The 17,663-nt window shown below is 44.7% G+C and overlaps 1 protein-coding gene across 1 annotated transcript; it reads left to right on the top strand.

Moving 5' to 3' along the window:
• The first annotated feature begins 1,274 nt into the window (after nt 1-1,274).
• On the top strand, nt 1,275-17,536 carry zgc:158689 (uncharacterized protein LOC791177 homolog). The gene is made up of 15 exons (XM_017415494.3): nt 1,275-1,736; nt 3,863-4,027; nt 4,123-4,198; nt 5,185-5,271; nt 6,286-6,347; nt 6,577-6,648; nt 7,210-7,347; nt 8,700-8,852; nt 9,394-9,570; nt 10,469-11,063; nt 11,484-11,700; nt 11,801-11,863; nt 12,097-12,265; nt 12,365-12,405; nt 13,606-17,536. Exons 2-15 carry the CDS (start codon nt 3,980-3,982, stop codon nt 13,676-13,678), a joined length of 1,971 nt encoding a protein of 656 aa, XP_017270983.1. The 5' UTR covers nt 1,275-1,736; nt 3,863-3,979; the 3' UTR covers nt 13,679-17,536.
• The last annotated feature ends 127 nt before the right edge of the window (nt 17,537-17,663 follow it).

Below are 17,663 nucleotides of genomic sequence, written 5' to 3'. Positions count from 1 at the left end.
CAACTTTCTTACACTTGGGCAAAAAGCAAATTAAATTGAATAAAAAATGAAAATATTCACGTGTGAGCTGAACTCAACAGAAAAACAAATGAAGAAGTCGATCAGATATTAGCCTGAAGTCCTTTCAAAGGTGGGGCTTTGATTTATCAAATGTTTAACAATCTGTGTTAAAAGTTTGATAAGTTTGGGGGGTTTTTGTTGTATTTTTGTTCTGTAGCCAGGTTCTGACCCCGAGTTGAGGAACCTTCTCTGGATGAAGAGGTGAAGGAACATCTAGATTTTTTTTTTTAATTTCTTCTTTTTCCTTCCGAAATAAACTAGAAAAGCACGTCTTTAAATGAGCATTTCTCTCCTTGGAGTTTCCAGCTGCTGGTGAGAAGCTGAACTCGTTGTTCAGGAAGTGATGTCACAACGTGGCCATCTCCTGGGCGACGGCTGGCACTGCATGAGCGAAGGACTCCAGTTTCATGTGTGTGACTAACATAAATTATATCTGCAGGTTGCAGGAGGGTGTGAATGCAGTGGCTCTGCACACAGTCGTCTAGAAGAAAACATCACACTTTGTGCCTCCTTGCAGGTGATTTAAAGCCTAATTTACTTGCTTTTTTTCCCTACTAAAGTATAAATAAACTCATAAAGTGCAGGTCCCGTTTAAATAATCTTGGAGCAAACGTTTGGAGACGTGTGGAAAACTCTGCAAGCGAGCAGATTTATTAGAGGGAGATCCGCAGAAGGCTCAGCTGAGGACCGGGTCGTTAGAGAATCAAGTTAAACGAGACAAAAAAGAAGGACAGGAAGATGACTGCTGGTTGTTCGGGAGCTCCAAGCCTGTGAGCAGAGCTGCATCAGAACCTGGGACTGAAGGAGACAGGAAGGAACGGAAGGGTTAAAAGGTTTGCTGTACGTCTTTCTGCCTGTGGGGACGTTTTCTTTGAGCCCGGTGAGCCCCGGCTCTGTTCTTGGCAGAGGCCTCAGCGCATCCAGAAAGTTTCAACTCTCTCCTGTCCTGCTTGGTTTGTGGCAGTAAATGAAAGGCCAGGCTGTGTCCATGCAGGGCCTCCTCCTCCTCCTCCTCCTCCTCCTCTGAGAATGGGGAGCAGGAATGTGTGATGGGCCCGGCTGGATGCAGGCCAGCGATGGGCCTTGCCTGCACCGCTCTGTCTTTGGCTTTAAAAAGTCCAAGTCTCCCCCCACACACACACACTCCCACCCCCTCTGCCACTATTCAGACGAAGTCCCGTTGGCTCATTGTTATTCTGCCCGAGCCACAGAGAGGGACTCGGAGAACGGGAGCCCGACGGAGGTTCTCCAACCATCAGGGAGCTGCTCGGACCACTTCGAAGGTGGTGCCGCCGGTGGGCTCTCCGACCCCGGTGGGCTCTCTGTTTCTCTCTCTTTTGTTTTTTGCTCTCCCCTCCCCACCCCCGGTTGAAGAAAGGTACCGAACGGCACCGAATATCTGACCCTGATTCCTGGGAGTGAAAAGGAGGCAGGGGAAGAGGAGGAGGAGGAGGAGGGGGAGAGAGAGAGAGAGAGAGAGAGAGAGAGAGGCCATGTGAAAAAGGAGGTGGAGGGGAGGTGAGATTTAGTGCTCTGCTGGATGAAGCAACCCCCCACTAACTAACGAAGAGGGAAAGGAGTCCAAGAGGAAGAAAAGAGGGGGTGTTTCACTCTTCATTAAACACTGAGAGTCATGCAGCAAGCCTTTATTAGTTCCCACAATGAGCCCGGAAAAGGTACGTAACTTCTTCTTCTTCTTCTTTTATGTAGCTGATCTTTTTTTTTTTTAAATTTAACACAAACTGAGCTGAGAGCTTGGAGACCAACAGGTAGCTGTTAGGACATAAACAACCCCTCCCTGGAGAATCTGACCCCTCTTCCATGAACTCACTCCGGGCTTTCGGCTCGACGCCGGGGCGCCGGTCCGATGGGACGGCGCGCAGATCTGAGAGCGCGGGGACAGCGAAACCTTTTTCAAAAAGAAAAAAGAAACAGAGTGAATTTTGGCTCAGTTTGGCTCCGGCAAATAATCGGTAACGTCTCTGAAGAAACACCTCAGGAGGGTGAAGGTCAGAGGCCCGTCGCTTCCTGCCTCTGACCTGTCAAACCTTTTTCCTCCGGGACCGCCGACGTTCAGCCTTTCTCACCTATCTCGCGGGAATTCCCTTCTCCAGGTTGGGTTTTCCGTCCCCGAGCGGGAATGTTTCCATGTCTTCATTAGGAATTAGCTCTCATCATGTTGGCCTTTTATTAAAATATATTTAACCCTTAGCTGGCCTTGTGGTTTTTAGCTCATATGTGACCCAATCAGTGTCTCAGGTATTGGTGTTGTGTGTTTTAGGACTCTGTGTTTTTGTGTCCACATGCTGTAAAGCACTTTGTGTCGCCTTGTTGCTGAAAAAGTGCCGTATAAATAAACTGGACTCGAATAAACGCGCAACAGCTTCGTTTAGCCGCACGTCGAGTTTTGTTTTTCACCTCAAATGTCAGCAGCAAAAGCTGGACAGCTTAAAGGTTATTTGTGTGTGTGTGTGTGTGTGTTTTGGTAGAAATTTAAAGTGGCCGTGCACCATGAATGCACCTTCTGTATCAGTTCGGACCACCTGCAGACTTTTCCTGTCAGAGGCCGGAACAAGCGGCACTTTATTTCTCCGACGTCGTCACTTTTCATTCTCACTTTCTCCTCTGAGTGAGCGAGCGAGTCTCTGGTTGTCGAACCCGGAGCGGTTCTTGTCTTCGTCGTCCAAACTTTCTGGTGTTTGTTCAGAGCTCTGACACCTGTGACTCAGGCTTTATCTGAGGCGGCGCACGGGTCCTGGAGAAACATTTGGCTTGGAGCAGGGGAGCAGATTGGATTTTTGAACTGGGGGCGGGGGGGTCACTCTATCAGCAAATGATTCCAACAGAATAAGTGTTATTTTTTAATTTGTTTATTTGGGATTAATTCATTTGTGCACCACTGAAACACAAGATTAGTCTTCACACAAACACCGGGCTCTCTTTACGCACGCTTAAATGGAAATTAGGCGTTCAGCTTGTCAGTGAGCACTGGCGTTACTTGGTGTACTGCGTTAGAAGAATATCGACCCTAAAAAAACTGGTTCAAATCTGCTAAACGTAGAGTTTTAGGAGCTACATTGATTGTGTTTGGCTCCTGCAACGTGGACCTCTAAATCAGGACACTTCCTCTGTCCTCAAGTATTAAAGGGTTCTGTCTTTTTACTACTGTATTTTCCGGACTATAAGGCGCTCTTAAAAGCCTTCAATTTTCTCAAAAAACGACAGTGCGCCTTATAATCCGGAGCGCCTTATATATGGAAGAAGTCGTGATGTTTTAGTACGACTTTGGTTAAACTACAAAGCTGCACCGCTCGCAGCATCAAGGCTCAGTTAGAGTCACAGGGCTCCTGAGTGAGCGGTGGAGGCATTTCTACTTGACGCTTACGTCGGTGCAGCATCCTCCCGTGAGTTTTGAGCCGTTTGATTATCTTTGTGATCTCTCACAGAGGGATCATAGAAATGCTGATACAGGCGAACCAGCTCCGCTAGAGCACCAAAATCAGCCATTTTGAATGGAGCGCGGCGCGAAGTTACAAAAATTGGGAGGTGCACGACGGTGCGCCTTACAGTCCGGTTTGTTTTCTATATGACAAGTTAAAAAATGGACCATTCATTGACAGTGCATCTTATAATCCAGTGCGCCCTGTAGTGGGGAAAATACGGTAGCCCTGAGCGCTCATGAACAGAGACGATGAAGAGGAAGACCTGTTCCTGAGGAGTCTTCGGAGTAACCCTGACCTCTGCGAGGACGACGAGGAGTACCTGTTCCCTAAAGTCCGACTGGTTCGGTGTTTTTTGTCAGACGCCCGGCGCCTTCTGTGAACCTTAGCCAGCAGCAGGAGGAGGAGGAGGAGGAGGAGGAAGGACGACACGAGCAGAAATCCAGTGGCTGCGGATCTGCGCGAGGAGAGGAAGAAAGATGTCTCGCACCGAAGAGGTCAACAAGATGACGGAGAACGTCTACAAGGTGACAGCTTGAGTTTCAGCCGATGACCGGAGCGCGGGGTATTAAAAGCTATTTTTAAGATTTTTTGTTTGTTTGTTTTTGTTTGATTTTAACAGGGCATCCTGGACCAGTTCAACCCCAGCCTGAAGAACTTTGTGACCATGGGGAAACACTATGAGAGAGCTCTGACAGGTCAGCCGGCTGGACTGGACCTCTACCCCCCTGTGTGTGTGTGTGTGCGTCTGTTAGCAAAATATCCCCTGAACCAATGGATGGATTTCAATGAATCCCCCAGAGAGTGATCTACGGACACACATCTACGTTGGATTCACTTCTGGGGTCGACCCATTTCAAAATGGCTGTCGCAGCTAACCAACACCATGAAACACAAACACGGCTGTAAATCGATCAGTTTTGCAGACGTTGAGCTAAAATTTGGCGTGGTGGTAGCTGAGACTGATCCCCAACACATACTCCAAGCGCTAACGGATCACATGAGGTCTGGGCTGAAAACTTCAGCATTAGCTGTTGGAGTCAACCCTGCCTGTCTGTTATCAAAATATCTCATGAACCACTGGATAGATTTTGATGAAACTCACAGAAAATAATCTTTAGATGTTGGTCTACAACTGATTAACTTTTGGAGCCGACTCAGTTTAAGGCGGATGCCACAGCTAACTGACCTTAAGAAACATCAAAATGGCTACAAGTCAGCCAGATTTATATATGCTGAGCTATGATTTGGTGTGGTAGTAGCTGAGAGTCATTCCCAACACATATCTGGAGTGCCTGCACCATGAACAAGATCTTTGCAGAAAACTATTGTATTAACTATTGCACGCAACCCTATTTGTCTGTTAGCAAAATATCTTGCAAACCTTTCCAGGGATTTTAATGAAACTCACAGAAATTAATCACAGGGTGCACATTTACAACTGATTAACTTTACGGAATTCAAAATGGCTGCCACAGTTAACCAGCCTTCTGCAACAACAAAAATGACTACAAGTCAGTCAGTTTAACAGACAGTGACCTCAAATCTGTTGTGGTGGTAGCTGAGAGTCACCTCAAATGCTCAGTTTGAGTAGTACCAGATCGGAACATTAGATTTGACTAAAACATCTATAATTTTTTTTTGATTATTTTGAATTTTCACACGAGTTTCCTGTCGTCTGCAGGAGTGACCGTGGCAGCTAAAGGCTACTTCGACGCTCTGGTGAAGCTGGGAGAGCTGGCGAGCGACAGCCAAGGCTCCAAAGAGCTGGGTGAGTGGACGAGAGCAGAAAACGAAGAAAAACCCAAACCCCACAGAGCGCTTTTAACGGGAACATGGCGGCCGACCAAGAGCGGGGGGGGGGACGGCGAGGCAGAGAACAGAGGGGGAACGGGAGAGAGTAGGGCCATTGTTGGGAGATTAACAACACCACATGATCTCATTGTGATGCTGGAAGCGGCGGGGGGAGGCAGGCAGGAGTGTCGGAGGGGCGACATGCCAGCCACCGCATACTACAAGGGCCGTGTGACCCAAGGGAGGGGCCCGCAGCCGACCCGCCGCCACTTTGTTGCTCCCAAACCGTTTTAAAGGAACAACTTCTAATTCTTTTTTATCCACGGCTGCAGGTGCGGCCTTTCAACGGAGCACGTGTTTAACGTGTTATCAACCTCATTTGTGTTTTATTGTTCTCACAAAAGCGGGTTTAACTGTTGGGCAACGAGGTCCAAAGATGCCTCATAAATACCTGAGAAACTCACAACATGGATTTTATTATTTCCATTTGTGAGGTTAAATAAATGTTACATGTTTTAAGTATGGATTCCATTCCTCGGGAGTCGCTCTCCTGCTCGTTTTAGACGTGTTCTTGCTTTAAAAACACCTGCTTTAAATGGACGACTTGTTGATTTGGTGAGGAGGTGATTGATCCGTTTGAATCAGGTGTGTTGGAGCAGGAAAACCTAAAACTCCCAGGACAGCAGCCCTCGAGGCCCCCCTCAACCATGACCAAGAAAGAGTTAAAACCACGCAAGTCCCAGGATCTTTAGTAGCCGTCCCCTAACTATATCAGCAGAAACTGCAGTGTGAATAAATGAACCGACATCTTATTTTTATTGTCGCGAAGAGCCAGAAAGAGACTCTGAGAAGACACGACAAGGAAAGCTACAAGCAGGATGTCGATAAATGAGACTTAAAACGAGTTAAAGAGAGTTAAAAAGGGGGGGTCTCTTTCCTGTAGTTTCTCTCGGGCCTCTGAAAGACTAAATCCTCCTCTGTCCCTCCCCAGGAGACACGCTGTTTCAGATGGCCGAGGTGCACAGACAGATTCAGGTTCAGCTGGAAGACGTGGTAAGAAAGCACCAACAGGCTCATTCCTTTGACATGAACAAAAGAAAAACACTCTGATGATTCCTGGAACAGTCTTCCACTTGTGTCAGATTAAAAATCGTTAAAAAGCCAATCACGGCTCAACCCCGTGGGAAAATCCACGTTTACAACTTTAACACGAGTGGCCGTAAACTTCCCTAAGTTGGCGTGTTTTTATTTTTTATTTTTTTATGAATGAACTGAAAACCAGCTGAAGCTGTTTCACTCTGAGATGCTGGCCCAGTTGGAGCAGAAGCTGGAGCTGGACATCAAATACCTCACGGTAAGTTTGCTCCGACTTCTTTACACTCTTTGGTGTTAAAAAGAAAGAAAGAAAGCAGGAGAGGAAAGATTTTTGTTTGATTTCGGGCAAAAAAGGCAGAGCGCTGACGTTCATTTCTGCACGGCACATAGTAAACAAAAGGGTGTATTCAAAGAAAAAAATTGCTGAGAAAACAGTTCTGCTAAAACAGTAGAACCAGTAAAAATAAAAAATAAACAAGCTGCTTTTCTGCTCAGAGGTTGTAGAACCTGTGAGATTTGGTAACAATGGTTATCATTAATTTCTTTTTTATTAGGAGGGTTTATTGAATGTTGGAGGCATTTTAAAGCCAAATATCACTGAACACGCAGGTTTGAGGTGAAATTAAAAGAGCTCAAACACGATTACTGAAAAGTGATCTGAAGAAGGTGAAGGGTGCAAACATTTTGTTGCCTCTAACTGCTTTAGGATCATTTGGGTTTCATGAAACAGGCGGATGTGGATTTATTTTTTTGGAAGATCTGCCTCAAAGGTGCGCCCGAACCTCAGGGACGTCAGTAACTTTTTCCTTCCCCGCCGCAGTCGACCCTGAAGAAGTACCAGAGCGAGCGGAGGTCCAAGTCGGAGTCCATCGAGCGCTGCCAGTCGCAGCTGAAGAAGCTCCGCCGGAAGAGCCAGGGCAGCCGGCACCCGAACAAGTACGGCGACCGGGAGATGCAGGTAGGCTGCGGGGAAAAAACAAAACGGTGACCCCCGTCCGCTTGGTGTCCCGTCCGAAAATATTTCTCAGCATTACAGCGAATTGAGAAGCCGAGCCGTGCAAGTATTTGTGTGAGAAATGGCCCAGAAGCAATAAGATTAAAGGAAAAGCTGATTTAGTTGAAACTCTGAAAATCCCACCACTGAAAACATAAGATTTATATAATGAGGGGGTGGCATGATGTGCCCTGGAGAGGACTAACAGGCCCAAAGGACAGTATTTATGATTCAGATCTTCTGTTTATGTTACCACTACAGTCACGTTGTTCTTGAGTGGGTTTTACATTTATTAATTAACCTTTATTTAACCAGGCAAGTCCCACTGAGTTAAGATAATCCACACTAAATGAGACACAAGAGGACAGAAATGCTAAGACAGACAGAACTAAACTAAAAGGTACCGGAAGGCTAATGTAACCGGGTTGTATTTCTGTTTTGTATAATTTCACAAAATATATATATATATTTTTGAGACTGGTAGTTTTTTGATTTATTCTGACAAGAACAATGAACAAAAAAATCCAAATCCTAGACAAAACAAACATTAACTTCATCAATTTATAAATAAACTGGATGATTTTAGATTTAAAAAAAAAAAAAATCAGTACCCCAGGACAACATGACAAAAAAAGGGGCGGGCCTAATGGGCGCAAACAATTTAACAACAATACCATAGAAGAAGAATAAAGAGGAGGGGCTCCCGATCTTAGCTTTCAAAGGTGTTTACAGTCAGGTAACAGGAAACAATACAAATAACAAAAAAAAAAATACATTTTGTGTAATTATACAAAACAGAAATACAACCCGGTGACACTAACTAAGAATACCAAAGGTCAGCTGAGAGTTAAATGCATTTTAATAAAAGGCCAACTAAAATAAAATAACTGAGGAGGAGAACAAACAGACTCCACACAGAAAGACCTCAGGTCCAACCCGGGACTTGAACCCAGGTCCTTCTTGCTGTGAGGCCACAGTGCTGACCACTGATCCATCGTGTTGCAGGTCAGTGGATGCATGTGTTGCAGGGGATTGAAATAATAAAGAGCTGGGGTTTGGGGGCGGATGTGGATCAGTGGTTAAAGCAGAGAGGCAGAGAGTTGGAGGTTTGATTCCAGGCTGCAGCCCTGGGCAGGACACTGAACCCCTCCCTGCCTCCGATGTGTAAGAATGGAGTTCTTACTGTGGATCAGATTAGTATCGTAGAGATGTAGCAGAGTGCTGTACGGACGGGCAAATGAGGGCACAGATTGTTGGAAAGCCCCTTTGAGTGGCTAGAAAGGCGCTATATGAGTACTGTCCGTTTATCGTTTCAGTTCGTGGAGTTGATGAGCCGCCGCCAGGGCGAGCTGGATGTGCTGGTGGCCTCGGGTTACAAGTCTGCGCTCACCGAGGAGAGGAGGCGATACTGCTTCCTGGTGGACAGGCAGTGCTGCGTCACCAAGCTGCTCATAAACTACCACTCCAAGGTGATCCGACTGCATCCGTTCAATCCTGGTTCCTTTTCCGTCCAGTTAAATCCGGCACAGATTTTAGCTCAGTGTCTGTAAAACTGACTGAGTTGTAATCATTCATGCCTTGGATAGGACCGATTAGCTGTGGCGGCCATCTTGAACAGGGTTCTGTTCGGTTAAAGACAAAGTTTTAAGCAAAGCTGTGGTAGAGTACGCGCTGGGGGTGACTCTCAGCTACTACCACAGCAAAGTGTGGCTCAAAGTCTCCTAAACAGAGTAGCTGTGGTGGTCATCTTGAATTGCGGCGACTCCAAAAGTAATTAATTTACTTTACTTTAATTTACTTTTTGAGCGTTGCACTAGAATCCATCGAACAGTGCGTGAAATATTCTGCTAACAGACAGATTTGCACAAAGACACCTTGATGAATGCGCTGTTTTACTTCTTGGGTAACTATTAATTAAAACCACAGGAAATATATTCACAGCAGAGAAACTGGACGGTGGGACGTGACAAAACCTCAGCGTGTTTTCTTGTGCTCCTGAACGCGATCCAGGTGAGGGAGCTTCTGTCGCAGAAACTGTCCTCCTGGCAGCAGTCGTGCTCCCAGCCGACCAAGCTGCCGGAGCGCGCCCTCAACCTGCTGCGTCACACTGCGCCGCAGAGCCCGGGGGCCGCTGGGCTCGCCGAGGTCCTGCGTCACGCCAAGCTGGGCTCCTCTCAGCCGGAGCAGGTAACAAACCCCGTCAGGGGCGCAAACTTTTTACATTTTCTGTCACGTTTTATTTAAAGATGCAAAGGTTTTGATACAGGGGTCTCCAATCCTGGTCATGGAGGGCCACCATCCTGCAGGTTTTACTTGTTCCTCTGCTCCAGCACACCTGATCTGAATCAAGGGGTGATTAACAGGCTTCTGCAGAACATGAAGAGGTGATTTAACCTCTGAATCAGGTGTGTTGGAGCAGAGAAACAAGGAAAAGTGGCCCTCCAGGAACACGATTGGAGACCCCTGGTTTAGAATGATAAAGCTTAAAGTCACAGGTATATATATATATATATATATATATATGTATGTATGTTGTTTTATCATAGGTGTTTAGTCTGCTCACTCTTTATCCCCTTTTTTAACTTTGCTGCTTTCCTCAAAATCAGAATTTACATCCGGGGAAGATGTCACATCCAATTTAACCAGTTTCCAGCTGGTTCTCCAACTTGGATCGACAACTGTGCTTAATTATCAGATTAACTGTTAGCAAAACAAACCGATAACAAGATATTTCTCTGCATTCAAACACTATAGTTACTTGTTTACTAACAGAGAACTCAGAGAAACGGTGAAGCTTTATCATTACTGCAGTTATCTTCGCTTTCTGTATGCAAGGCAGCAATGTTGGATTTTGAGGTCAAAGCGGGTGAGAAATATCAGATTTTCCAAGCCAGAGAGCGTTCCAGTGAATTTGTCATACTTTGAACTCCAGGTTCAAGTAAAGTGTTTTCTGACTCGAGGACGGGGCAGATCTGCGTCACGCGATGCTTCGTGTTTCAGGAAGTTCAGCGTCTCAGAAACCCGACGACCCCCGGAGGATATTTGTCTCTTCATGTCTGGTCTTGATGATATTCTGTCATTGCAGAGGCTCTCAGTCCAGGAAGTCCCTCCGCTGCTGAACGGAGACTCGAGTCGCTCCCAGCAGCAGCGCTCGCTCCCCTCCTCTTCCTCCTCCCACAGCGACTCCGGTCCTCCTCAGGGCTCCCCTCAGCCCCTCCGCTCTGCTGCAGCCGCAGGAGGTTCATCCAGAGGGGCGTCTCCTCAGCACGCCGGCGCCCCCGATGGCCGGGGCGGCGAGAGCGCCAGCCCCGCGGGATTCACCCCCACCGCGTCCGGCGGCTCCGCCCAGCAGGGCGCCCTCCTCCTGGCCACGTCCAGCCTCTCGCCGAGCCTCATCCCGTCCACGGTGATGTCGCTCAGCCAGATCTCGTCGGGCGGCGGCTCCTCGCAGGGCGTGACCCTGCCCATCCCCCACAGCCCGCCGCTGTCCCACAGCGCTCCCCTCTCCAGGGCCATGACTCCGGTGCAGCTGCTGCACCAACAGGTGGGACCGGGAGGGAGCAGCACTTTGTCCCCGTCTCATAACCCCTGGCTGCTGAAGGCCGGGGACATGTCCGCCACCGCAACGCTCCCTCTGCCGAGGAGGCCCGTCAGCGAAATGAGGCTGGGGGGCTTTCAGGGTGAGGCCCGTTCTTCATCCTCAACAGTCTCATTTTTATTGCCTGCCGCCAAAAAAGCAAAGGCGGGTGATCCTGTCTTTACCCACATCTGCGTGTGTTTATCCGTTTGTCTTTTGTCTTTATCTCAATATCTCATGAAACACTGAAGGGATTTGAATGAAACTCTCCAAAAGAGATCACTTAACGTACATCTACCACGGTTTAACTGCACGATGGGTGTCATGGCTAATGGTTATATGGTTAGAACCAAGTCAGATTCACAGATATCAAGCTAATGTTTGAGGCGGTAGTAGCTGAGAGTCATCCTCAACACACACTCCAAGCACCAACACCTTTTGCAAGATGTCCAGATCTCGCGTCAGTTGTAGCGGCGTTCCTTCATTCAGTATTATTTTAATTTAGTTTTACTCTTCATCGCAGGCTCCAGTCTGCCCAGGATGCCGCCCTTATCTGGCTTCGCCCGAGTGGAGGCCGTGTTCGCCCACACACCTGGTGCTTCGGAGGGCGGCGGCGGCGGCAGCGGCCACGCGGTGGGCGGTGCTTGCTTGCTTCACTTCCTGCCCGGCGACCCCATCAGCCTGCTGATCTCTGAGCCCAGAGACGGGTGGCACTACGGTCAAAACGAGCGCACCGGACGGTACGGTTTGTCGGTCGTTTGCCTCCGCACACCGCCGTACGCGCTCTCCCAGCTCCGTTTGGTTTGCCCTCACACACGCGGTGCAATGTTTTCCTCGCAGGAAAGGCTGGTTCCCTTTCTCCTACACTCAAGCGCAGCACGGCAAGATGGATCAACTCGAGGGGTGAGGCGGCGAAGACCCGACTGAAACGACGTCTGTCGGCAACGATTTGTAGTTTTAAGAGTTTGCTTCACACAAAACACAAATTGTTTCCCGTCAAACCTCCGTTCAGGCCTGCCTTGAGCTTTTCTTTGCAGACAGGGTTGTTGGTTTGTTCTCACAGAATTCGACGCGGCTCGACTTTCACCGTGTTTTCTCTGTCTTTGCGTCCCATTGTCCCCCGTCCTCCTCTGCAGCTCCCTCTTCTTATCTAAGACCAGCAGCACCAGCACGGGGCAGCTTGACAAGCTGGTGTCCGCAGGGCTCCCGGCCCTGACCCCCGAGTCCGAGGAGGAGCGCTCCCTTCCTCCCCAGAGGGTCAGCACCTTCCGGCCGCGCCCCTACAGCATGGCCGACAGCCACAAGGTCAGAAACGGGAAACCTGTGGGAAGAGGCGGCGCCCCGGCGCCCGTATGTCCTTGCGCTCCTGTCATAACAGTGACCCCCCTCTCCTCTGCTTTTCAGATCACATCAGATTTAACCTCCCCTCCGCCCTCCCCCACCAGGTAAGATGCATATCGCCCGCCGCCCTTCGTGCCGAACTCTTAAACTAAAATTACGAAAAAGGGGTGGAGCTAAAGCCGTTTTCTCAAACTGTGTAAATGACGTGTGGTCTCAACACTCAGGATGACGCTCAGCTACTACCACGCTGTCAAACTGACCCGAGTTTCAGCCATTTTTGTGTCGGCTAAGATCAATTAGCTGTGGCGGCCATCTTGAATTGGGTTGAATCCCAGAGTTAATCAGTTGTAGACATACAGCCAGTGATCACCTTCTGAGAGTTTTATTAAAACTCATTCAGCGGTTCATGAGATATTTTGCTAACAGACGTTCTCAACGAGCCGTTAGTGCTCAGCAGATGTGTTAAGAATGACTCTCAGCTACTACCACACCAGAGTTTCGGCGTCTATTTTGAATTGGGTTGATTTGAGAATTTAATCAGTTGTAGGTCAGGGTTTCTGCAGGGTCTTAAAAAGTCAATAACTCTATTATTCTCATTTTAAAGTCTTAAATATGTACAGATTTACTAGTTTAGGTATTAAAACTCATTTCATCAGGACGTAAATTTCTGCATTTGTTGATTTATTGCTTCTCCCGTCAAGTTATTTTTTAACGTGCCGTCGGCGTTCGGTCGTTCTGTGTCTGTAGTTCTGTCTCAGCATTTCAGACGTTCTTATTATTAAGCTGCAATAAAACTACAACTCCCAGCATACAGCAGTCCCATCAGAAGGACAAACATCCAGCCTTCCTTGCAAAAAACACCTGCAAAATACAGTTGTTCTGCTCCTGAAACAGTTGGAGTTTTTTTTTATTTAGACTGAAGGTAATACAATATACTTTTATTTTACAGTTACTCAGTTTTTTTGTAACTCATGTAGGTCTTAATGGTCTTTAAAAAGGTTTGAAAAGTCCTAAATTGAACTTACTGGAGCTTGCAGAAACATGTAGATTCACATCCAGTGAATAAATATTCACTCAGTGGTTTATCAGGAGTTCTGCAAACACCAACACAGCAATAACAGAACATTCAAAAAAAGTTAAAAAACAAATTTACCATGAATTTACCATGGCCTGGATGACTGAGAATCTACACCAGCAATAACAGAACATGTTTTTATACTTGAAGCAGTTAAATATTAGATTTTAATCTCACGTCCCTCCAAAAGAGGTTAAATGAGCCGTCATTTCTTGCTTCCTCCCTGCAGGCCCAATCCGTTTGCTCACATCCGGCTCCGGAAAACCGTCACCAACGATCGCTCGGCTCCCATCATCGAGTGAGTCTGTCGCCCGCAGCGCAGCAGCGCCCCTGCTTCCCTGCGGCTCTCCCAGCCTCAGGTCCGGTCCTGGAAACTGAGCAGGGGGTTAATTATGTTTTACGAGCGGAAAACAGAAAACGATTTGAGGTTATGTTCAACTTTGAGGCGTTTAGAAGCAAAGAAAGACGCCGCGGCACGGAGGAACTGTGGGCCTTAAAGTGGTGGTTTGGACCTTTTTGAAACAGAAAGGTTATGAACAATTAATATCTTACCTGTTGTAGATGGCTCCGGGAATGATCTCAGTTTGGAGAAATGGTTTAGTTTGGATCAGATTGACGAGTCTGAGACTGAAGCCTTAAAACATCTAGCAAGGGTCAGTCTCTATCAATATTTGTTGGAAAAATATATAAATTAACCTTAGTTTTAAATGTAATATGTCAAATTATTCTTATAGAAACACTAATTACCTTTTCCCTGTTTTACATTATATAATATTTAGAGCAAATATGCTTTAATGAACAAAGAAAAATAAATCAAACTTCATTAGCATTCATTTCTTATGCCTTACTTTCAATCATCAGCTTTTAAATTATTTTTCTTTGTGAACAAATATATAACTATCTATTAAAACAACTTAAAAAAATAAAATCAGAGCGTACAGCTGCTAACATTTAACTTTAAAACAAGAAGAAAATACAGGAAAAGACGTTATAGATTAAAGTAGACTCGCTGATGCACATTAGCTCAAGTTGGACACACGACGTCTTTCCTCATTCCCATTTGATGTTCTTTGTTTTTCCTGTCAAAATAAAAGTCACTGAGCAATTAAAACATGATTTTTTTTGGCTTCAAAGTAACAAGTAGACATCACTAAATAGGCTCAGTTTTGTTTTAAGCAAAAATGAGAAGCGAAGGAGACTCAATCCGTCCCAAACCGCAGGATTTAAATGTTCTCTTTGGGTCCAGATAAAACGTTACCAACGGCCGGATCTGGCCCATGGGCCTTGAGTTTGACAGGCAGGTTGTAGAGGTTCATGCGAACGTTATTCTATAAACCTTTACGTTGCTGTAAGTTTAACAGCAAGCTGCAGCAGCGGGCTAGCTGTAGCACCTCCTGTAGAAATATTAACATTTGGGTCAGAATAACCGTTTGACGTTAAAATGGCCGCTAGGTCAAAGTTCACAAAGTAGCTTTCAAACGGAGCTGAGACGGAAAAAAACTCCCTCTGGTCCTGTCACAGCTCAGACCAGCCATCAGCTCATCAGTCTGATCAGAAATAAACTCCAAACGGGAGTCATTTAAAAAGCCATCTACAAACAGGTAAGATATTATTTGTTTATAGGCTTTCTTTAAACTTGTTCGTTGTTTTAGAGACCATCAAACTGTGTCTTATCCTTCTAAAAGAACTAAAGTTTCATCATTAGTCCTGAAATGTGAACCGTGCCTCTTTTATTTTCTTTTTATTTTATTCTGGGTTGTGCCGATTCATCGCCTGGATCCTTTAAAAACACTTTGTTGTGAAATATTTCAGGAAAGGCTCCTTCTGTTACAGCAGTATTATTATTATTATTATTTTGTTTTATTTTAGTAAATCTTCCAGTTCGGTGCATCTTAGTGAGAAAGAACATTGATTTGTCTTTAAAGTATTTTTTTTTGTTGTTTCTTCAAATCCTTATTGTTTAGTTGAGCTACTGAACGTTATTTAATGAAACTGACTCGCTGAAATGATTTCGTGTCACTTTTATTTTGGTAACAGGAAGTGTTTGAGTGCCTGTCAGAGAAATCTTCAACGTCTTTTTTTTTGCCAATCAACGGGTTGTTTTTCTGACGCTGTAAAGTTTTCTTGTTAGTGATTGTAATGATAGATTATTGTATTGGTTTAATTTGTTCCCTGGATTCATATGAAACAAAAAAAAAACAGCTTTAGCCTTAATTTTGATTCTTATTAAATGTTAAACTTTCTCAGTGGAAATGAAATAATCACGTTTTTACGATGACGCGTTCGGGCCTCTGTGAATAAAAACAAATAAATTTAAAAGGTGAATGAGGCAAAAAAACTCAAAAATTCAGACTTTAAAGTCATACGTTTGTGTGAAAAAGGTTCCTTTTAATTAAATATAGAAATTTACAAGAGTAAAACTATATTTTCCTATAATGTTAAATCCTAAATTTACAAGAAAAACATCCAATTTTCCAGGATTAGTCTTAAATTTCTTAAGAGAATTTTTTTGTTTACTGAGCTTAAAGTATCATTTTGTGTTTTCTGAGATGTCTAAACTTTCATCATTAAAAACAGGAATTTACAAGAATAAAACTGTTATAATCTCTGATTCTGTGAAGTCACAAGTTTGTGAGGAAAACAGTCCAAACGTCCAAGAATAAAGTTTTAAATTTATTGGATAAAAAACATGAAATGTTTACTGAAGTTAGGTTATAATTCTGTGTGAAAGAAAACCTAAGTATTCTGAGAACAAGGAGGTAATTTTACAAAATAAATGACTTTAATCTCAGAAAACACAAAATGATACTTTAAGCTCGGTAAACAAAAATTTCTCTTAAGAAATTTAAGACTAATCCTGGAGAATTAGATGTTTTTCAAGGAGAATATCCAGGTTGTTTTCAGGTAGAGATATGACATTTATGTCTGAATTTCAGGGGTTTTCTCCATCCATCAGCTTCTTTTTATATATATATATATATATATTTTTTTTTTTTTTTAAATTTATTTTCAGTGGCCCTAATACACTGTCGTACCTACGTTCCTATAAAACTCAAAGCAGCAAACAATAAACCTCACTCTGAAGGTTAACAGCTGAACGTCTGTTTTATGCAGAGAAGTTCGTTTATATATATATTTTTTTTAGAAAGTTCATGTTATGGAAGGTTCAATGGACTTAAAACCTGGAGGTTTCGGTTTCCTCTCGGCTCCTTTTCGGTCGTAGATTTTTTTTTTTTCTCTCGTCGTGCCTTCAGCGGTCGGACCGAACCTTCAGAACCCGAAGGAGCCGCGAGAACCTGGGTGGTTGAGCTGAGCGAAGGGGAACGTTTCAGAGAAAGTGGAAGAAGAAGAATGTGTTCAGGAAAGTTGGCCAGTGTCTAAGCAGGTGTTTGTGGGGAACTAGAAACATCCAAAGTCAATGTGAGGATTTTTATTATTTCTGTCTCAGCGCCTGGAAGATTCAAGGTATAAGTTGTAGGAAAATATCTCTAACAGCACATCCTGTTTACTTCGCATCATTAGTTGGAATAAATGCTTAATCCTGCTTGTTAATAGTGCAGAAATCATGTGATCCTATGAGTTTTATTTGACTTCTCTTTGAATATTTCACTTTTCCTGAACATTTTATCTGAAAAAAAAACAGCAAAACTGCTGCTTGTGAAGTTAATACAAGTGAAAATAAACAAAACAAAAATGCAAATATTACTGTCGCTGCATGGGCTTGGTTGTGTTCGACATTATAAGACAAACAGCTGATTTGTTTTTTGTAAATTTTGTGATTTAAATGGTTGAAACATGGTTATTTAAATGCCCCGTAGTGCTGGTCAGGAAAATGTAAAAGTGGCTAAAAATGTGGAGTCTATAATAAATGTAAAAATCCATTTAAAGGTCAGCGTTTAGCGTTGTGTAACAGTGAAACACTTAACAGAAACTTGTTTATAAACTCCTAATTTCCACTTTTTATTTCAGCACAAGTTCAGAACATTTCCACTGAGGCGAAACACGGAAACTTCCCGAGTCTTTTGTTTTGTGCGGGAACAAAACGTTGCACTGTGAAAACAGCGGCAGGCTGTTGTATTAATCTAAAAGTCACGATGCTACGATGTGAAGATCCCTGAATATTGACAAGTTGTGAAATAAAACTGAAATTTACAAATCTACTGAAAAAGCTTCGCCTCTTAAAAGTGAGATTTTCTGCTTGTTTCATGTGTAGATTTGCAGAAGTGTGTGATTCTGGTTTGCACGGATAAAACCACGTTTCATTCGGCCACATTTTAACTGTAAACG

The sequence above is a fragment of the Kryptolebias marmoratus genome, linkage group LG16 (genome assembly GCF_001649575.2).
Source record: "Kryptolebias marmoratus isolate JLee-2015 linkage group LG16, ASM164957v2, whole genome shotgun sequence".
NCBI lineage: Eukaryota > Metazoa > Chordata > Actinopteri > Cyprinodontiformes > Rivulidae > Kryptolebias > Kryptolebias marmoratus.
Note: the sequence above shows the minus strand (reverse complement) of the source record. Positions and strands in the feature narration are given on the sequence as shown.

Excerpts from the sequence above, each read along its gene's own strand:
- zgc:158689 (XM_017415494.3), top strand. The coding sequence starts at position 3,980 with ATGTCTCGCACCGAAGAGGTCAACAAGATGACGGAGAACGTCTACAAG. Across the intron at positions 9,571-10,468 it reads GCTCCTCTCAGCCGGAGCAG|AGGCTCTCAGTCCAGGAAGT; the intron begins GTAACAAACCCC and ends CTGTCATTGCAG. Across the intron at positions 12,266-12,364 it reads GCATGGCCGACAGCCACAAG|ATCACATCAGATTTAACCTC; the intron begins GTCAGAAACGGG and ends TCTGCTTTTCAG.